General features: G+C 41.1%; 2 protein-coding genes across 2 annotated transcripts; one reads left to right on the forward strand and one right to left on the reverse strand.

The window, feature by feature from the left end:
- On the forward strand, nt 1-3913 carry mis18a (MIS18 kinetochore protein A). The gene is made up of 5 exons (XM_030792216.1): nt 1-232; nt 351-417; nt 620-742; nt 2770-2872; nt 3839-3913. The coding sequence occupies exons 1-5, from the start codon at nt 1-3 to the stop codon at nt 3911-3913; spliced, it is 600 nt and encodes a 199-aa protein (XP_030648076.1).
- Nucleotides 3914-8757: 4844 nt separating this feature from the next.
- Nucleotides 8758-17291, reverse strand: hunk (hormonally up-regulated Neu-associated kinase). The gene is made up of 9 exons (XM_030793111.1): nt 17052-17291; nt 14274-14566; nt 13803-13858; nt 13189-13324; nt 12836-12963; nt 11050-11176; nt 10717-10885; nt 10431-10581; nt 8758-9413 (listed from the first exon to the last, which is right to left on the reverse strand). The coding sequence occupies exons 1-9, from the start codon at nt 17289-17291 to the stop codon at nt 8758-8760; spliced, it is 1956 nt and encodes a 651-aa protein (XP_030648971.1).
- Between the last annotated feature and the right edge of the window lie 4635 nt (nt 17292-21926).

Consider the following 21926-nt stretch of genomic DNA (forward strand, 5'->3'; position numbering starts at 1 on the left):
ATGGCAACTCGAAAGGTTATTAAACCTGTTCCTAAATTTGGAGACGAAACCTTTGAACTTACTACGTCTGAATGTTCGACAGTTGCCGAAGCTGGTACTAAACTCACCGAGAATGATGATGATGAAGACGAAGCTCCAGTTGTTTTCTTGTGTGGAAAATGTAAAGTACCAATTGGGGATTCTTTATCGTGGGCAGGCAGCGACGACGACCAGAATCAAATAATCCTTAGATGTGAGTAGACATCGTTTACAGTGCTATACCTCCTCTAGTCCATAGCCTGAAAACGTACTTCACGGTAAATAACAGAAATTATTGTGAGTGTGTTTTAACCAGTTGTTTTCTATTGTAGGCGTTAGTGACAGTGTTGTTATTGGAAACGAGCCGTTCGTTTCAGACAGTCATAAAGATCTAGCATGGTAAGTCCATAGGTTCTCCTCCCCTTTAGTTATTTTAGTAAAGGTTAAACCACGCAACAGTTAGTCATATGTCTAGAGTTTGGATGTTCCTGGAATTTGCGTCAATAAACTGTTTTTGTTGTTGTTGTCTTTGTTTTTGTTTTGTGTGTATTGGTTTGACTGTTCATTTGTTGTTGTTTTTGTTGTTTTTTACTCTCTTTAGCTTCGTTGTGAACTTAAACTGTCGGTTCTGTTGCACCGTGCTCGGAGTGATGTACGCATCAACCCCCGCGAAACTGGATTACAAGAGATCCCTGTTCTGCCTCAGCGTTGAAAGCATCGAAAGGTTGTTAAACACGCCCTTGACTTTGATATCAATTTTGTGTGGAAAGGATAGGTTTGTTTCTCGTTGATTTGCATATTGGTTCATGTCTTGCACACTGCCCTTGCTCATCACGAAAGCAGTGAACTATTTGCTTGGCCTTTGGCGTAATCCGGGAAGAATCCGCCCTAGGGTAGTGACTGTGCCCTTGTTTGCACAAATTATTCACATGACCTCATGACAGTCAGTGACTGATTCATGTAAATCAGCTTTACGAACTTTAATTGTGGTAAACTGGTTTGCTTAATTCTTTGTTCCCAAAACAGTGATTATGTAATCACTGATCGATACAGAATGCCCTTTTCTGTTTCCTCTCAGAAATTCTTCTTTCTCCGGGACAGTTCCTCCCCCTCAAAAAGTTTGTCTCAGTGCCTGCTAACCTTCTAGTCAATAACACCTGCTATGAGGTCTACAGTTATCTGTAGATTTTAACCTGGCTGGATCCAAGTCAGTTTAGTAGGCCTGTCTTGGTGCAGTTTATATACTAATGCACAGACATACTTACTGATGCCTCATGATTTTCAGTATGTCATGTTCAGGTTCTTTGTGAGAATTTTTGTAGGGGGCAATGAATGTGTAACGCCTGGCAGGGGGGAAAAAAAGACTTGATTTTGTTCCATAAGGAATATAGACATTCAAAAGCATGGCTGTGTCCTACACTCTGTCAGTCTCTCAACTTAAGATTTTTAGTGTGTCAGTTAACAGAATAAAAACATGGGATTTGGTCGTGTATCATGCCAGATTAACTTCATAATAAGACATGGCTCTTTGATAGTGTTGGTAAAAAAATAAGAAATAAATAAGGGCAAAAAAAAAAGAGTGTATTGATTGTTTTAATATGATGCACAGTACTGTGGAAAAAGTCAAGCTGAGACAATGATCTTTAAAACTATGCATGTGGGTAGTAAGTGTTTGACAGAGCCACAGCTGTGCTTCACAGCAGGCCAGTGACAGGCGTCCGTGGACTGTTTGCCAGCTCTTCTTCTGACATACTGGCTCATTTGTGAATCAAACATTTTAAAATTGGATTCATTGCTCCGTAAAACGCTCATCACTCTGTGCTCTGTAGTTTTTTTGGGTTTTTTTTTTTGTTTTGTTTTGTTTTTGGCGTACTCCAGTCTCTTCTGCTCGGTGCTTTTCAACAAGAATGATTTCTTAGCTACAACATGCCTTATAAGACCACTTGTTATAGGAGTTCCTCTCACAGTCAAAGTGTGTACTTTGGTGCCTGATGTCTCTGTCAGGCGTCGAATTTCACTGGGTTTCCTTCTTCTCTCCATTACGGAAGTGGCCTTTTAATTACTGTTCATTAGATGCAGACAGGTTTTTGGGTCTTCCACGGTATCCTCCATCCTCAGCTCACCCGGTGTGTTCAAATTTGTTTGATGACTTAACTTGAACACTACAGCTTGAAAATCTAGTCTGGTGTGCTGTTGCTCACCGATTACAGCTTTGTTGATTAAAAAAAAAAAAAAAAACTAGGACTTTGTTCATCAAAGTGAGTTAGCTAAGGTATTTCCAAACCTCTCCTTGAGGCAGACAAGTCTTTGTTATTATGATCCAATACTTTTTTTGTTGTTGTTGTTGTCGTTAAATTCCACCACTGACACACCTGGTTGGGTTAATCAGTACGTCATCAAGTTGAATCAGTTGTGCCCGTGATCGAATGTAACAAATACATGGAAAGGTTAGGGTGGCGTGAGAGGAGATTTAGGGGGAAAAAAACTTGTTTCTTAGTCATCTCACAGGATATCATTAAGTTTATGGGAAACACAAGAAATTCTCGTTCCTTTTTACATATTAAGCTAATATTTATTTTTATGTGTTCTAATGTTTTATAGTGTTTTCTAAAAGCAAATAAACACATACTACGAGATACCACAATATCAGATTATCTGATAGCGAGGCATGTGAAATGTATAGCAAAAAAAAAAAAGAAAACCTAACTTGAAACCAGAACCAGAAAAAGATTATTTTCCCTGTTTGTGTAGCTACGTCCTGGGCTCTGGCAGCCAGCAGGTGGCAGAGTTGGACGCAGAGAAGTGGCCAGTGACAATGAAGTACCAGGAGAATGTTGAGCGACAGTTGTCGGAGGTAAACTTTGATGCACCTCTTTGATTTTTATCTTTTTCAAACTGAATTACTGCCTTTTAAGGCATACCACTTGTGTGTAACTGCACTCATTTAAAAAGCAGACACTGTTATTAGTTGCAATCTTAGGATTTAAGCAACTGAATCTGTTGTGTTAAATGTGAACATCAGTAATATCGAGGATAGATAACAATAAAATACGTTTTTCCCAGCAAGATTAAATGCACATTAATGCCTGTTGATTTTGAGAATAGCCGACGTTTTCCTATTACTGAGCAGGTACGATACAAGGGTGGAGTATTTTGTGGGGGTTTTTTGGTTAACAAGGACACCAGTAGGGGGTGCTGGTGAGCTAGATGAATAGGTTCTTTGTTTGAGGTGGCTGGCTGAATTAGTTCAGCAAACAAAAGATGACGGCATATTAAAAAAGAACATCCACAGTAAAGTAGATTTAAAAAAAAAAATCAATCAGATTTCACTGTTAATACCCATGTTCTGTCAAAGATGCATCATAATCCATTAAGACAATGACACAGAAAATTTGTTTTGTTTTTGTTTTTGTTTTGTTTTTTCTCCACAAATATTTTCAAACAGGAGCTTTGAGTATCTGGTCAGCAAAAAACACAATGACGATTGGTCTTGAGAGGTCATTTGATTTGTTTTAATTATTTTGATGTAAACACAGACCTTTGGACTTTTTTGGGAGGGTCTCGTGGTTTGAGACGTGATGCGACGCTTGTGTGTTTGTTTTTTTTGTTTTTTTGGTCATCATCAGTCATTCAACACTCCTTTTCAGTCCTGTTCACTTTCTCATTTTAGATATGCTTGAGCCGTCTGTAAATAATTAACACAGTCTGTCTGCCGTCGTTTTGGTTTGGGTTTGCCATGTCTACTTTGATTTAAAAAAAAAAAAAGAAAAGGAGAGACAGAAACTCTTCTCCACGTGATTTCTGGTTTTATGTGTTGCAGGTCAAAGCTTTGGCCGTGGCAGTGGGCCAACGACTTTTGGAAATTGAATCTGATCTTCAAAGTGCAAATAAGTGAGCGGTTTTGATACAACCACTGAACTTTGTTTGGTCGCTGATGGACTGATAACTGTGGTCTATGCTTGAAGACCGTCCATATGTGATGAAATGAAAACTATTTTTTTATTCTCTGGACTTGAAATAGAGAGCATCTCACACACAAACACGTTTGTTTTTTTGGGGGGTTTTTTCCTGTTGTGTAGAAAATGCTCTGGTTTGTTTGTCTGTTGATAAATTGTAAATGAATTTGAAACAAAATGTAAATACAGTGAAATTTCATTAAAGAAAAAAATCAAAAATGCTTATTTGATGTTTTGATGTCTATCAGATGACCTCATCGTTTTGATCAAAAACAACGTCCTCTCCCCGCCCTTGTTTTTTTTTTTTTCAGTTCAGATAACAAATTTGTGTTTATGAAGATTGATGTAGCCGAGACTGGACTTGTTTTTTTTTTTTTTTTACTGTCTTCTTCTGACAGGTTGGCTCCAGTGTGCCTAGCAACACTTAACGAGAGGGAGGGAAAACCTATGCAGAACCCCCAGAGCTGAAAGGCAGAGCCCTAGCTCCGAGTGCTTGGGATAGCATAACAACAACCGGTAGAATATTGAACGGAGTCTGGGCAGACCAACCAGCGAGCTGTATCCAAGGGCCGGCTTGCGTGGAAACAAAGAGCACGTGCTGCAGCCAGAGCCTGTTGCCATCGCGTCATCGTTTCCTTATCCGAGAAGCAGCCAGCCAGCTTTCCCGGACAGCCTGCCTGTCAACCCGGGTTATCATACACGCTGCTTCAGACGGTCGAGAGCGGAGGGGGGGGAGGGCGGAGTCTCCATCACATAACCCCCTCCCTCCCCGTGTGTGTTTTTCTCTGTTCCTCCCAAACACCCTTCCCCTCTCTCCCTCCATTCTTTTCTCCCTCTCTCTCTCTCCCTCTCTCTCTCTCTCTCTCTAATCTCTTTAGCCGCCAAAGTAGAAAGGAGGGAAAAAGCACAAACAAGCCGCATGGCTTTTGTTGTTATTTGTGAAAAGCAGGGTAGGGTGGGGGGGTGGGGTGTTGGATGCCCAGACCGTGTCACAGAGACTAGATTGCCCACTGTACTGATATGGGATCTCGGGTCTTTGTTTTGAGTGTGCGTCCTTTGTTTTTGCGGTGGCAGTTTCATCCGTTACACTCGACCACACCGCATTGATTTATGAGCCCTCGCGCCGAGGATGCGTGTAGTCCAACCAAGACTGCTGATGCCGTGCACTTTTTACGGCGTGATAATTCCCTGGTCACTCCGGTTTTCCGCGCTGCGGGACCTGGAGGATGGGAATAAATAATACAGTCTAGCAGTCAGAGCAAAGGTAAACTCTCCTCTCATAACCTTATGAGGCAATAGGGAAGCAACATCGCCACTATACATAGATACAGTCTCTGACTCTAAACAACCCGGCCAATCAGTTTGCAGATCCTTAACCATGATAAACAGAAAGAGAAAAACACTTTTGTGCCACATGCCAAATGTAAATAAACTATACAACCAGGAACTATGGGATACAAGTGGTTATTAATTAAATCTCTTAATTAAACTCACCTGTGCTCTGTGTTAACAACAGCTTATCTGAGACATTTATTTTCTTTCTTTCTTTCTTTTTTTCATTTGTTTATACATACTTCTGGTGGTTATCTGGTTCTACTGTGGTTCATTGGTTCTAAAACTATTCATAAGATTAGGTCTCAGAACATAGCTTAAGGTTTGGTTGTTTATGCTGACCACAACAAGGATTCCTTGCTAAACCCATTCAAAATCCTTGTTTTCTGACTCATTTCCACAAAATTACTGTATTAAAGGAACTTTTCAATTACTCATAACGTTAATTTAGCCCTCAGGTCCTGTGGGTATAATAAATCATATCCAATGTTAGATCTCACCAACCTTATAATAATAATAATAATAATACGTTTATTTAGAGCCCAATATCTATGATAAGGGAAACAGCCTCAGGGCTGTTCGCGAGAACTGGAAAAAAAAACAAATGTTAACACAGTATACAATACCTGTGTTTTGTAGACCTAAAAGCCTTTATTGGTCTAGATGTATGAAAAACAGGTGCATGAACTAATTAGTTCATGTGTTATTTGTGTGTGTCTGGGTCTGCGTCTGACATCACTGTTCAATATTGAACGTATGACCTATTAAGAGAGAGAGAGATTAATTGTCCGGGTTTTTGAGACACAAAGAACTGTTATTCTCCTCAACTGGGAAAAAGCCTTTGAAAACAGGATTAATCTCAGTCAGTGTCTAAGCCTGAACAGATTGAGAGTGATGAGCGCCCGCTGGACAGTGACCGCTAGCTACTTTGACTGTGATGCTATTGATGCTTTAGCGGCGTTATCGTGATACGTAGAAGCGAAGCATTTTTACCACGTAGGACATGATTTTTAAAGTCAAGGATGCATTTCACAGATTTGTTTAACTCCAACGCGTTGGTGGTTTTGATAGTGATGATTAGAGTCGTGACTGTCATTGTTTGCTCTCCTCTGAAACTGAGCCACGTCATAGACAGGGTTGTGAGTGGGTGTCCATTCGGCGTTCCTGAAGTGTCAACAGCGAAAATCTCTCCTTTGTCTGGCATGAACCTCACCTCAGAGTACCTGGATATAAACAATAAGCCTGACCGTCAGAGAATTTCTTCGGAATCGTTACCATAACGCATTGCAACGGAATTTGATTGCACAAGTCGGATCTTGCCAGACGTACTTTTATCGCTACATCGCCGGGTTGAAGTGGCGAAAGACTGATTTAACTCAACCTTTGTCCCTGATAGTGTATATCTCTTTTAGCGAGACGCTTAGATAAGCCACTGGGGTCTTTATCACGGTCTGTTTGTGTCACTTGAGCTGGCACAGGATTTAAGATATCTATACTGCGCTTTGTAAACAAAGAGCTTGATTTTAATGTACTTTGCAGACACTAAGTCTTGCCCCAACAGCTTTCATCGGCTTAGCCACCCAGAGTTATCCGTGAGGCCCCGTTTTTGAGTTTGTTTGTTCTCTCTGTGTTTGTCTCAGTAACCCCGTTTTTAAGTAGTAACCCCCTCTTTGTCCTGTGTGCGTAATTTGTGTGGGAAGGGGGGGGGGGGGGGGGGGGGGGGGTAGTGTTTTTGAAACAGTTGACACAGCTGACTGGATTGACACAGGATAAGCGGGTCAGCTGTCGCACATTACACGGTTCACACAGGTGTCTCATGGGACGAGTGTACAATATGAGTCTGGTGTGTCCCGAGTTCAGGCCTAGAGAAATACTTATTTTTACTTACTTATTATCTTATTTTTCAGCGTTAACCAGAAATGTGTGGTATTATCGTGTGTAACGTGTTATATTATCGTAAATATGTTCGGGAAGAACAGACAAAAAATCCTCAAGACACAAAAATGATTTTTGAAATATAAATATTTAAAATCTTTTTTTTTTACAGCATAAAAAAATCTCTTCACACTTAAGCAAAGCCTTTCATTACAAAAGCTTACAAAAGACCTCCAAGTTCAAATCCATCCGTTTTTTTTTTTCTTAAACAAAAAAGTAACAAGAAAACTTTTCCTAAACATGACATCAAGTATTAAAAAGTTAATGTTGTTTGCATGCATGATATAGTTTAGTCTCGAAAAGTGTTTAATTTGTAACAGTTACTAGCCTTCTGTGCACATGAAGACTTGTGCAAACATTGGAAAGTGGTTAGTGAAACTACAGTCGAGTGCTATCACTGAAATCAGCCATTTCTGAGTTCTTTGAGAGTGAAAATGGACACCTGAATTCTACTTACAAGAGAATCTCACGGCACAGGACGTCACATGATGACAGGTTAAGAAAACTTTGTCTTGAGAAACTTCAAAATCACTGCTTATAAATATTTACAAAAGTATTGCACAAACTATAAAATAACTGAGCAAGTATTACAGTACCGTGCCCTGCTCCTGTAGGCACACACAGCACTGCAGATCTTCAGCAGAGTGAGTAAGACTGGATTAGAGCAGTGGAAGAGGTGAACAGGGATCAGTCTATTCACTCAAAGTGATACAATAATACATACACAAGTACATACAAAGTGTCCCATTCTAGCCAGGTGAGGCTTGTACAGAACTAATTTTAAGGCTCATTCAAATTATTACAATGTCTGATAACACAGCAACCCCCACCCCCCTCACCCCTTCGAATCCAACATACAAAGCACATAAGACTTGAAGTTGTCCATTACCAAGCAGTTACATTAGATGAACCTAAACATCTGTTCAGCTAGTCACTAATGTGGAGTGATATCGTATGTTTGAGTAGATTAATGTGTTTGTGGCCAAGTTTTACCACTTTGAGAGACTGGCTTGTATTGCTGTACTGGAATGCAGAGTTAAAAAAAAAACACATGCATGTACAGGACATGAAAGCCAATGTGGTAATTATCTACATATTTTTGCACTTCATCTCATGAAAAGCGAGAAAAGCGATGAAAAAAAAAAAACACGTATCTAGTCCTGAATTATCACCTCGTTAATGTTTTAACAAAGCAATAAATCTTCTGGTTTTGAATTTCCTCATCATTCACTGTCACTCAATGTTATGTAGCAGGCAACGTCCACACGTACACGCAATGTTCAAAGCGCTGGGACACTGGCATCCGTTCAAGCAACGTGTGCACGTGTGAGAAAGAAGTGAAGTTACACCTCAGGACATCTACGCTATGTAATCACGCGTCGTATAGACAAGTCAGGACCTGCATGCTATATGCAAATCAGGAACTACAGTGAAGGACAATATTACTGCATATAACTCTCATGTAGTCACTAAGACCACTTTCGCCGAGTTGTAAGTTATTCACTGTCAAATGTCATTAGCACAAGGTTTTGAGCGCCCCTGAAGCGCATAGCAGAGTTTGCATATGATACGGCGTGGGGGATTCCACCTCCACCGCTGGCTCTGGCCTAAAGCTGAGCGGAGGAACTCGTTTCTTCAAAATCTGCCCGATTCCCATGGAGGGGAACTTGCTCCGGTGCTGAGGGCTGTCCAGCTCCTCGCTTCCCCCGCTGCTCGGCGGGCTGCTGCCCGAGTCGGAGGAGCTGTTCCAGTCAGAGGTGGAGGTGCTCTTCTTGGGCTGGGGTTTGACGATGAGCACCGGAGGGCTGGGGATGGTGGCCTTCTTCAGGTACGAGCTGTCGGGCTGGAAGGCAGACACGTGGCGCGGGGGAGAGAGGGCTCCGTTTGTCAGCTTGTACCAGGGGGACGGCGGCGCGTCTTTGCTGGGTTCTTTGCTCGCCGAGGCCCAGGAGTGAGCGCCGAGGGAAGAGGGGGGGCGGGCGGGGACGTCCACCGGTTTTTTGGTCTCCGGGCTTTTGGCGACGGGCTGCTGCGTCTCGAGCCTCCGGGCCGGCTGGGGTGTGTTTGGGAACAGGGGGTGAATCTCCAGGTACTCCAGAGAGGATGACGCTATGCAACCGCCAGGTCCTGAATACACATCCTTCAGACCTCCGGCTACTGCACGCAGAAGCCCTGGAGAGAGGAGGATAAAAATGAAAATGATTTTTTATCATACACCATTTTGCATTTCGCTCTTCAAAAGTAATACCTAAACTGCCTCTTCCCATAAAGTATTTTCCTCCAGCATACTTTGAAACTCTCTCTTTATTTGAAGGACAAATTTCCTGTTTATTTTTGTTGTTGCGGTAGTTGTTGTTGTTGTTGTTGATGATGATGATGATGAGGTTCTCAAGGCTCATCTGTTTCTGTGGTCATGTGACCCAACTTCACCTTACATACGAATGAAAAAAAATTTCATTCATCTCCACAGTCTCAACTGATGTGGGATTCACATATATGCAAATTACCGTCTGTTACCCTTGTAATGGTGTCGGTATGTAAGAGACACACCGCAACTACCATCACAACACATTCTTGGCTACAAGCCCTACCATGTGTCTAATTTGACTATCGGGCATGTTCTTTTTCGGGGGGGATGTTTACTGATAAACTCCGTGACCTGACATACGATTGACAAACATTTGACATACATTTTTAAGCTGAATTAAAATGGGTCAACCGTAGAGCAGTCACTGATTTTCCTATTTTACAGACTACACCCACAAAAGGCCTGCAGGTCTGAACAAGACCATGTGACTTTAGAGAAGAACCAAAAAAAAAAAACAAAAAAAAAAAGAAAGAAAACCCTGTTTTACATGAAGTACAGCGCTACCCTACAAGTGACAACAGAAGCCTCAAGTACTGTTACCTAAAGACATTTGAACCTGTCAGACTGTGAATATGAAAAAAAAAAGATTAATTTAATTAGACGATGATTCAACTCATTTAGAGTCTCCCTAAAAGTCATATGTGGTAACACAGAGTACTCTTCGTGCACTGAAATCAGTAGTTACAGCTAGAGGAGCTAGGCTATCCTTTTTTCTCCTCCTGTTAAGCTACCAGTCGGTTTAGTTTGGGTTTTCTTGAGGGCTCAGGTTTAACCCCTCTGAATTTTGGGGTCTGAACACGTAATGGGCTGGGTATGCTCACCTGTTTTATGCTTCTTTTCTTTGGTTGGGCCTTTGCTCACGGCCAAATAGACGGGGGTCTGTTTCGGAGGGATGGTGATCTTCTCAATGTGCTTCCTCCACTGGGTGTGGAAAAGTTCGCTCTTTTTCTCTTTTTCCATGTTTTCTTTCTCCTGTCAAATTGGAAATAATTAGCCTTGGCCTAAATTAAAGTGATCTGTTTCTCTACGGAGCATGGCAGTGAGTGAGTGAGTGAGTGTGTGTGTGTGTGTGAGAAAGTGCCATAAGCCGCCCTTGTTCAGACTCACCCGGTACTCCTTGGAGAGTCTCTTCATTTTGTTGTTCAGTAAGAAGTAGACGGCGAGCGTGTGGCAGGCACGGTTAGTCAGCACCGCACTGAGGACCTCGCTGTGTTTGTAACCCATGCGTTCAGTCATATGCAACAAAACTGTGTGATTGATCTCCTCTATATGAATCCTGAAAGAGAGGCAAGAACATTTAAATCATTTTTTTTTTTAAAGATCTACGATAAAAGAACATGACAGTATTTGAGGTCAAGGAGACAGAGATCACAAGGAGAAAGTGTTGCCTGATCTATTAAAAGTAAGAGAAAGTAAAGAAAAGAGAAAGCCTCGTCTCACCTATTTAAGTAAGGAATTCCGGTATGCGGATTGCCCAGCTGTAGCCACGAGTCAGCCATAACCTGATGAATGTTGGGCCTCTTGGCGGGATCGGGCTCCAGAAGTTTCTTCAGCAAGCTAACCGCAGCTGTAAACACAAACAGCGAAATATAAAGCCATCGTGCTTTGATGTTTCATCTGACTTAGAATCGGCTCAATGACAACCAAAGCATCTTTTTCTTTTTTTTGCCTTTATCTCTTATGTGCCACCAAGTACTACTAAGGGACCTGTCCTAACAGTTTGAGGACATAAGTGATCCACATCCCCCCCTCCCCCTCCTCTTAGATAAGAAGATGAAGGCGAGGACAACTCTGTGTCATGAGTACATTACACACTTCTTCACCGTTATGTAAGGAGGCTAATCTCATTTCAGTCCTCACTCACCTTGCACTGATACATTACACAGATAGTCACAGACAGCTAATAAATCATACCCAATTACGTGCTATTGTTTTGCTTCAGGTTAAATTAGTCCAACAAAAAAAATGTAAAAAAGAAAAGTGCCTTGGATGACCTGAAATGAACGAGTCATTTCTAACTTAGGTCTTTTAATCCTAAAAAGATTGGTTTCCACTTAAAACTGCAGCAAGAGGTGAGGCATATCTGACGGAATGTCTAAGATGTTTTTCGAAGGAAAGCTTATCGCGGAAGTCTTCTGTTGTTTTGCATGATCAGAACTGGTTTTTCCTGTTGCTAAAAAAACGAAAAGCCATTTTTGTTTTTTTTTGTTTTTCATCACAAGCCACTAAGTCCTTGATTTAGCTATGTTCCGATGAAAGACAGGAATATGCTTTGCGTAGTTCTCTAGAATTTTGCTAAAACTGAAAAAAAAAAAAAAAACACAGCAAAAGAACAGGGGGGGGAAAAGTTCAACACATAAAAACAATAAAACACAGATATATTGCTTAAAGGTTTTGAGGTACTATGCTAACTGGATATTCTAATCATTTCTCGTGTACCGCTTCAAGGAACTGAATTCAAACACACATATTCGGTTCAGCTGAATAAATCATGTGTAAATCTTTTCCAAAAATCACTGCTACACAGCTGAAACGTTCCTGTGCACTGGTTTTCTGCCACCAGTGGTGTAAAAACACACGAGACTGCTAGTATGACTGCTGAGTTAACCATTACAAAAAAAAAAAAAACTGAAGAGAACAACCAAAATCAGATTGAGCCTTTAGCTCCAGAGGTACGATCCTAAAGGGGACGCCACGTTAGCAATGAACATTACAACGATTCCTCTGGGCTAAGATGACTCCTCACAATCATTCACACAAGAGAAAAACATCAGAGCCACCTAAAAAAAGACACAGGCGAACAATGATGGCATTCATGAAAAAAAAAAAAACAACTTTGGGAGCATGCTGTCCATTAGCTTAATTTCAATCAGTAGGTGGTTAGAAGCTGATGTCTTCCCAGTAAGTAAAAACCTCTCTGCCCTTTGGAAGGGCCCTGGTTGAATATTATAGATCGCACTTCCTCAGAACTAGTTCTGGAAGTCCAAAGGCCTTCTGTTTAAATTTTTTTTTTCTTTTTTTTTTTTATAAACCAGTTGCTGTTATCTCCGGTTGACTGAAGAGTACACAACAACAACAACACACACACACACACGTCCTGGGGTAAAAGTCTGCCTTTAATTACGAGGTAAAGGAACAAACATAATAAAACTAGATTGGGAGATGTCTTGTGTACATAATTAATCTACCCTGGGCTTGTGGGTGTCTGAGAGTCTCTGGTACCCACCTGAGGAGAGCGTTGGAGGCAGAGGGTTCATCTCCTTGTCCACCATCTTCTGGTGTAGGGCTCTTAAGCTGAAGGGCTCCACAGTGAAGGGAAGAGTGCCAGTCAACATGGCATACATGTTCACGCCTCTACACACGGAAGGCAACACACACACACACACACACACACACACAGAGGACATTTTCTATTAAAAACCGAGATCTTAAAAAACTACATGTTTCACATTCAAGATTACTACATTTAAAATTAAGACATTTTAATATTCTGAGATGCTTCATCACCTGTAATGTTCACATTGCTCACTGTCTTTATATTTGTCTCAAACATGTTAGGTTCTGGTTGTGGGAACTTACATGGACCAGACGTCTACTTTGGGGCCGTACTTCTTCCTGGACAATAGCTCTGGTGCGGCGTAGGCAGGACTGCCACACTGCGTGCTGAAAGGGTCGGAGTATCCCAGAATTCCCGCACAGTTACTGAGCCCAAAATCTGGAGAGACAGATGACATAACCGAAAGAACGGAATGAGTGTATTCTGCTGGCTAGAGCAAAGGTGTTAAGACTGATTCAAATAGTTCTGTGGTGGCTAGGAGAACAGTGTGTGTGTGTGTGTGTGTGTGAGACACACGGTCTGTCTGTCACACCCTGCTGCTAAATAACTGTCCTGTTCACTCTGGCTCCCTTACACGAAGGTGAGAGGTCGTTCAGTTTTAATGAGATACTCACCGGTCTATCAGTTCCTTCCATGTGTTAAACAAAGAACATCTCCTTGTTTCACTATGGATAATTATGTCTTTATGTTTGTTGTTGTTTCGTGTTAATTTTACACTTTGAAACCAACCTGTCATCGGGCGAATGTGTTACCAGCAAGATAAGATAAATTTGTGTGAAATATGAAAACAAGGGAGATAAGCAAAGACATGCTTAAGCCCTTCAAATAAGCCGAACAGTCAAAGGTGTGAAATTACCTATCAGCTTTATGTTGTCCTGGTCATCAAGGAGAAGGTTTTCTATCTTTAAGTCTCTGCAAAAAGAAGAACAATAGACACTGTCATTGAAATTTTTTTTTTTTTTTTTTTACTTTTTGTCCCCTTTACCTATCGATACAGTCATTACAGTGGCAAAGCAAACAGTCTGCAGAAGCAAGTCTCTGTTCCTTCATATAGTCAACTCACAATATGAAACTGTGGCCGCAACCCAAAGTGATACTGTGTCAGAGCTGTGCTCCGTTAACATCCCATACTACAGTCTTTCCATACCCTTACACTGAAGCACATTCTGGTACTTGTGAATTTCTGCAGAATGTTATGTATGTTTGTATTTAGAATCAACGTGTGTGTGTGTGTGACTCTAACCTGTGAATTTCTAGAGAATGTTACAAATTTTTTTTTTTGGAAGGAACGTGCGCACGCATGCGTGTGCGTGTGTATGAGTCTTACCTGTGCACCACTCCTGCCCTGTGCAGGTGTTCCACAGCCATGACCAGCTGACGTACATATTTCTGGGCCTCTCTCTCCTCCAGCCGTTTCTTCTCGTAGATGTGATTCATGAGGTTTCCTCCCGGGCACAGTTCCATCACGAGGTAGTAGCTGTTCTCTGTCTCCAAGATGTCCAGCAGCTGGGTGATGTTTGGATGACGGATCATCTGCTGGATCTGGCCCTCGCGCCGAAGGTTCTTTGTCACGTACGAGTCTTTCTTCGCCTTCCTCTTATCAATCACCTTCACGGCCACCTGAGAAACAGAACGGAAGAAATGAACACGTTGTATTTTTGCAGTTGAAACAATAAAGCTGGAATAATTCAAAACAGAAATCAATACAGGAGGTTAGACTAACTTCGAGAACCTAGAAAAACTTACACACACACACACACACACACACATTTACACAGATAAAGCTATATATATAGCTATATTTATATCTGTATAAATATAGATATAGCTAGAAAGACAGATAAGAGATAGAGCGAGAGAGAGAGAGAGACAGACAGACAGGCAGGCAGACAGACAGACAGAGCCTGCAGGTGTGTGTTCATTTGAAAAATTACTCTGTGTGTAAAACCCTCTCTCGACAGCAGTGGAAACAGGTGAGACCGGGTCCATTAAAGTATAGTGGAGTCTCTTTTCACATTTGCTCTCCCTGAGACAACCAGCCTAGGGCAAAGACCGTTAAACACCCAAAAACGGAGGGGAAAAGATGGGGGAGGGGTTTTTAAAAAAAAAAAAAAGAAGTGTGTGTGTGTGTGTGGGGGGGGGGGGGTAATAAACAAGCTGACTTCAGTGGACCCTCCATTACCTACAGTTCGAGTCTCCAAATGGCTTGTTAATGCCACCCATTTGTCTCTCGCACACACACACACACACAAAAACACACACTGAAAACCTCTAATGCTGCATTAAAACATAAATTACCAGAAGACTGAGCAACTGCAGACACAGAACTAAGAAGCTGTTGTACTTCAGTTATATACATCTCATAAAGGGTGAATAAAACTGAGATATCCAAATCAGACAAACAGGAAGTTCAAATGCCTCAGTTTACGTGTCCACCCTTACACTCCTTGGAAAATTGTAAGCTATTGTCTGTTTGGTCTTGCTCTTTTTTTTTTTCCTGTGCCCTGATCACAGCAGACCTCCCCACTGAGCTTATTCAGAAATTGGGGTTCAAAAGGTTGCTTGAGAAGCATCAGGAGAAATACGCTGCTCAGCAAACAAGCTATACATGAGTAATTGAGAAGGTAATTAGATCAATTAGACTAACAGAGGGATTCAGAGTGGGAGGTGTGGGTGTGGGTGTGTGTGTGTGTGGGGGGGTGCACATATATAAATGTGTGAGTGGGGGGGGGGGGGCAGCTGTTCAACCCAATCGTAAGAAAATCCCCAAATTAAATTAATATGTAACATAAATGTTTCTATAGCGCTTCAGAGGAGGTAACCTCTCTGTGAATCCCCAAAACTGCTCAAGTGGGGGATATGGAGGGGGGAGGGGCTATAGCACGTTGTTTTTCTTTCCTCCAGACAAAGGGTGTTAGGGAGAAAGTGGGTTACGGCATGTTTTGATCGTATCGTTAAAGAATATGTGCCGTATTCTCACTGTTAAACATACCCAACCAATCCACCCTCCCTCCCTGATATTCCTTAGTGATGTCAGACGAAGCCAGTAGGCTACAGACGCGTGCACAGAAGCACGAGGAGCGCTTCTCTTTGTGATTTCGGGGGTCTTGCATCATCGTTGAGAGAAACACTTCGTCTTCCCACAGCAACAGATAAAGGGGGTTCGAAAGAGAGACCAAGGGGGTTGAGTTAATCCTTAATATGCTAAATAGGAATTCCAGGTCACTCGTTCAAAATAGAACACTTGTTTTTCTCTGCATGCAAATTAACTGACCGCACAAAAAAGATTTCAAAACAAAGACAAGCATCGCTCAAATTACAAATTAAATTGCCGCAGCGTATGAATGAAAAAGCACTGGTAAAGGACAACGCTCACATGTTTTTATTCCCAACGAATTTTCCTCGCTTATTGAGTTATACCGTAGCCTAATTTACTCTTTGAGTTATTTGGAAATGTGTTCAGTTTTAAGTACAAAGGAATGGACCACATATTATTCACACACTATTGTAAACAAAATACTTCTATTTCTTTAAGATATCTTTCCAAACTAATTCAAAAGTAGGTGATCACTTTCTCTAGGGTAATCTGCGATTAATTCGGACACCTCAGTAAACCCCTGGATTGCCTCTGTTACCTAATTATGTGTACTCGCAAGAGCCACTTAACTACGCACCGACCTCAAGCAATTTTCATGTCAACATGAAAAGAGAGTATCTCACTGCTTTATATGTGCGCACGCGGCGGCATTTAAAACTGTCATTCGTCTGTCATTAAACTTTCGGAAAAGGTCAAAATTTTAATTACTAACAAATGAAGACTGAGAACATTCAAATTCTGAAAAGTCATCGTAGAATAATCTGCTCGCTGTTAAAAGTTATCTCAGTGAGCGAACTCATTAAATCAAATTAAACTGTTTACGAGTGTACGGGAAAAGTATTTGGTTTACTTTAGAACAAATAATGACACTTCTTCGCTACTCTGAGCAACAACTATAAATTTAATTACTACAGTTTAAACGAAACAAAATGAGATATGCTATACAAAGCTACACGGTAAGTACCGTGACATCTTGTTTCAATAGAGAATGTGTCTTTAAAATCGTACCTTCTCGCCTGTCAGTGCATGGAGACCCTCGCGAACTTTGGCGAACGATCCCTCTCCAAGTTTCCTCCCAATCAAGTAATTTCCGACTCTTTTCGTGTGATAAAAGTTGCGAAGGATGTCCCCCGCCGGATTTCCACTTAAAGATCCTGGTAAAAGATTATCTGTGCCTAAAGAAGTTGGAGCTTTCACTCCAAAAAGTCTGGGACCGTCGGTTACCATATCTGTTGCAGCTTCAGGCATTGCTGTAACCTTAACAGTCGACCTCTTCAGTTGGTCTAACTTAGTCTCAATTTGAAAACACCACTGGTGCAGTAAAAGCGTATTCAGTTTAAGACCCCGTCAGTTGGGGACATTTGAGTCCAAGTCCCTTCTAGCTGCACTTGGTCCTTAATGCACTGGATGCCACCTGTCCAGCGTAAACTACAGCTGGTAGCAAGACGTAATTTCCAAACGCACGCAAAAGATTATAATACTTTTACGTAACTCTGACATTCGTGGCTACAAATAAATACCCGTATTGAGACTGTTTCATACGTCAGGTAATCAGATATGATCTGAGAATAAGACTTAGAGGATATTTTTTAATGTGTTGCTAAATGTATGCGAATCAAAATAGCTGGTATCCAGATTTCTCCTCTCCTGTTGCTTGATGTACTAAGAGTTGAAATGCAACAACTGCTGGTAAATGTCTCACGCTGTTTGAAGTTATTTTCCCGGTACTGTGTGGAGGCGTTTCTTATTTGTTAGAAAAAAATCCTGTCTAGTTACTAGGCTGAAATTTAAACCTATCACAGTCGCTGGCGGGAGCAAACGTAGACTCCCCCTTCATTTGTAAAAGAAACTCCGCCCGTTGCCCATGCTTACCTAGACAACAAAGACCATGTTGCGAGGGCAGAACTGTGGGGACGTACGTGACTAATATTAGTTATTAGCTTTTCATTGATGTTCCACGTTTTAATTTTGCTTGCCTTGTTGGTCGTGTTCACAGACGCCTATAAATGGTTTATTCTTGCATGTTAGGTACATGCAAAGTTAACAAAAGAATGCTGAACGAGCAAAGAATGAGAAATGTTAACGCTGTATTTGAGTAAACTGTGTGTGGGTAGTCATGTATCCTGAATTGGCGATCATATGCAACAGCACAGTAATTAACCAAAATTAATAAAAGTAGCAAGATATTTTCTGCTCACTGAGTTTTATAAAGAGTTCTTTATGTCATTTCGTAGGTGAGGTGGTATTCAAATATGTTCATTGTTTCGAAATGTTAGACTTGTGTGCATGATTTCCATTCAACATAGTCAGTGAGACACATATTTTAATTTCTTGACTTTAATTGCACAGCAGTCAAATAAATAGTGCTAATTTAATCCATAATGGCATTTAACAATGAACCCAACAGAGGCATCGCCTGACTATCTGTTCCCAAACGTTTATGTCTGCGTCCCTCAAAATTTAAATAAATAAATAAAATTCCCATCATCAGCCCTGGATCCAGCCATCATTCAGTGAAACTTTACATATTAAATTACACACTGCCGCTAGCTTGAATAAACTGACAGTTTAACAAGAGATGAAAAGCCTAACATCCAACCACACCTAATCGAATGGGTCTACAGTATCACACTATCAACTGCCTGTCTGCGCTCACACAGTAGGGAACAAGCGAAACACAGCATGCAAAATAAAACCTGGGCGACATCTAGTGGTAGGCTTTTGTAAGTACATTAAGAAACAGAAATACCGTCGAACTACAGGTTGTAAATATTGATCACAACCGTTTATTCCTGAGCAATGATAAGATTTTAAAACCGATGTGTCAATATAATTTGACGACTAAACATGACTAGGAGTGTCAAAGATCTTTTTCAACGTAACATTTTTCTTTATTCTAGAGAAGTAATCCTGAATCTCATTCCTGGGTGTCTACTGGGGAGACACTTTTCATTCCAGTCTCGCAAATGGCATTCACTGACTGATCCAGTCACATCTGGATGAATTGCATCAGACAGATCAGTGTTTGGTTATAAGTCAGACGAGGCAATGATGTAACTCCCCCATTATGGCAACTCGACCATAACACCTCCTGCTGGATGACAGCAATCTCATCCTGCCCTGAGAGCAACCCTCTCCATAACCATACTATTATAAGAGAACTAGAATGAACAGTAGATGTAAGTAGGCTGTTTCAGCGGTTAGAAAAAAACCCCCAAATGAACAAACTGCTTTTTAATATGTGCTTCAGGTGATGAAAACACACTTAAGAGGATAATTTGGCATGCTTATAAAGTCTGATTTGTAAGACAACAGCCATACCAGTATATAGAGAGTTAAATTGTTGTGTTCATATCTTTTCTCTGTGAACGTCCTGCAGTCTGAGAGTCTATTCCAGCTGGAACAGAGTCATACTTAGCAGGGATGGTTAATTCTAAATCCCACATAGAGGAGCTCGGTGAATATGGTGATGAGTGTGTGTGCAGGAAGGTCAGTGTGTCATTTTAGGTGATGCAGAAAGTCAATCAACATACAACTTGTATATAATGTATTCCCTATAATCTAATAAATAGAATATTAAGATGTTATTCTCTTCTCAGTATCGACTGTCAATCAGTGCCCCTTTACACAAAATTTGGTGATGCACCTAAAAATTTCTCAGGATGGGACAGATATTGCTGTCACTCTCCTGTTCTCTTCAGACACAGAGGGGAGTCTGTGTGCTGTGTGTTGGTCCAGTGTGAGGTGACAGATGTCTGTAGAGGGGAAATTATCATCATCATGTTATTATCGTTAATGGATCACTCAGGGTCATAAAATGTTAATGCGTTCACAAATGAGCGTTATATCATTTTTCAGACTTTCAAATCTGTTCTTATTCTAAATGTCTGTAATTCACTTCTTCTGTCTATTTCATTTTCTTTTATTAATAGTCTTGTGGACTGCATATGTGTGTACGTTTGGTCAAAGGATATTTGGTAGATAGATAGATAGATAGATAGATAGATAGATAGATAGATAGATAGATAGATAGATAGATAGATAGATAGATAGATAGATAGATAGATACTTTATTGATCCCGAAGGAAATTTAGGTATCTAGTAGCTCCATACGACACAATTAAATACACACAATAAAAATTTAGCAATACACACAAAAGAATAAAATAAAATAAAATAAAATGAAATAAAAATTAGCCTGTATAAAGAGACTGTCCATGCATAAACATGGGATAGTAAAGAACTGAACTACAAGGTCCTGTATATATGGAGAATGTTGATGCAGTAGATAAAACATTTCATAGTGCAAATTGAATGCAAAAGAATGTGCACTGACAATAAATAAAGTGGCTTAGTGAGCAGGGTTGATACAGCCAGTTAAATAAAGCAAAAACACATACAGGTTATGAAGATGATGGATACATCTTACAGATGTACTGAGACACATCATCAGTGATGTAGCCTGGGGTCATTAGGTGTTTTGAGTCTTTCAACATCAGACACCCTTGCCCAGGTAACCCAGACAGGGTTTATCAGACCCCAGCCTCCATCCCAGCAGCGTTTGTCCACGGATCTGCCCTCTTGTGCCCTAGTGGCTTTCTCCGCAGCTTGAGTAGTGGATCTGATGGCCTTCTTCTTTGCCTCCCCAGTAATGCCCAGAAGCGTAAACACTTTGCAGAGGTATCAGAGTCCGTCTCAGTTATGTCTGTAAACACAGCATCTCCTCCGTTACTCATGGAAATACTACGACCTAATTATGAACTGAACTTAGCCTAAGTGGAATTAAACACTTTCTTCTGTAACGTAACATTACCAGGTAACTTAATGGTCCGTACTTAGAAACCTTTTCTACCCAGAATGTTCGTGTATGATGACAACTGTAAACAGTGTTACTATAAACTGGAACAATATCTTCCTAGAAACCACGCTTAGAAAAGTGGCTGTACTGTACTACTGTACTTCAAAATAAAGCATATACCGTACTCGTGCTAAGTCATAACTTAACCAATGTAATAAGCAATAAATGTCTGAAAAACATACGGTTTCATTAACCAAATTACATTCTCAAAGGTATTTAAATAAGCCTTACCAGATAAGGGCAACTGAAAGTGTGTCATATATAATACTCAAAACACTCAATAATGTAGTAACTGAAATTCCCATTACTGTCACCTTAATTCAAATTCACATTTGTATTGCACTGCATTTCTGTTCCTTTATGTTCCTTTTTTTTCATTAGGGCAGTGATCCGCCTACACCCTTTACATGTCTTCTTGTCTCAGACTCAGACCTTTGTCATCACATAGTCTTTTGTCCAAGCTAGTGGTTGTCTCTCTCTATGACGAGCGGTTGGTCTTGTTATAGGTCTCTGCTGAACTTCTGATTTCCTCTGCTGTACCCGCCCGCGGTAACTCCTCTGTTCTCTCTAGGCGGAGAGAAAGACGTGCTGCATTCCACTTTTTCCCATCACCCAGGATAAAGGTGCTCAGCCCCGTCTGTTGCTGCACAGACAAGGGGTTAGTGTACTGTCTCTCTCCCTTTCCTACGTGGAAAGGCTTGCGTACCCGCACTTTATCACCAACTGTGACCTTGGGGGGTTTTGCACCTTTCTTGGCATCTGTGTAATGTTTATTCTTGGCCTGCTGTAGGACAACTCTGGCTCTTACTTGATCATATTGTCCTCTGTCCTTGGGAAGCGGTAGGACATTTAGTTTTGTCCACATTGGTCTCCCCCTGAGGAGCTGAAAAAGGGATTCACCAGTTGTTGCATGAGCTGGGGCGTGGTAGCTATGAAGCATCTCTGTTACTGTAGGTCTCCATGGCCGTTGAGCTGCCTGTGCTGCTTGAATACAGTCTTTCAGCACTCTGTTAAACCGCTCAACA

The sequence above is a fragment of the Chanos chanos genome, chromosome 15 (genome assembly GCF_902362185.1).
Source record: "Chanos chanos chromosome 15, fChaCha1.1, whole genome shotgun sequence".
Taxonomy (NCBI): domain Eukaryota; kingdom Metazoa; phylum Chordata; class Actinopteri; order Gonorynchiformes; family Chanidae; genus Chanos; species Chanos chanos.

What these genes read in the sequence shown, in the direction of transcription:
- mis18a (XM_030792216.1), top strand. Translation starts at nt 1, where the DNA reads ATGGCAACTCGAAAGGTTATTAAACCTGTTCCTAAATTTGGAGACGAA. An exon ending in AGCGTTGAAAGCATCGAAAG is followed by an intron (nt 743 to 2,769) that starts GTTGTTAAACAC and finishes CTGTTTGTGTAG; the next exon opens with CTACGTCCTGGGCTCTGGCA. An exon ending in TTGAGCGACAGTTGTCGGAG is followed by an intron (nt 2,873 to 3,838) that starts GTAAACTTTGAT and finishes TATGTGTTGCAG; the next exon opens with GTCAAAGCTTTGGCCGTGGC.
- hunk (XM_030793111.1), bottom strand. Translation starts at nt 17,291, where the DNA reads ATGCCTGAAGCTGCAACAGATATGGTAACCGACGGTCCCAGACTTTTT. An exon ending in GGAATTCCTTACTTAAATAG is followed by an intron (nt 10,886 to 11,049) that starts GTGAGACGAGGC and finishes CCTCTCTTTCAG; the next exon opens with GATTCATATAGAGGAGATCA. An exon ending in AGAAAAGAAGCATAAAACAG is followed by an intron (nt 9,414 to 10,430) that starts GTGAGCATACCC and finishes TCCTCTCTCCAG; the next exon opens with GGCTTCTGCGTGCAGTAGCC.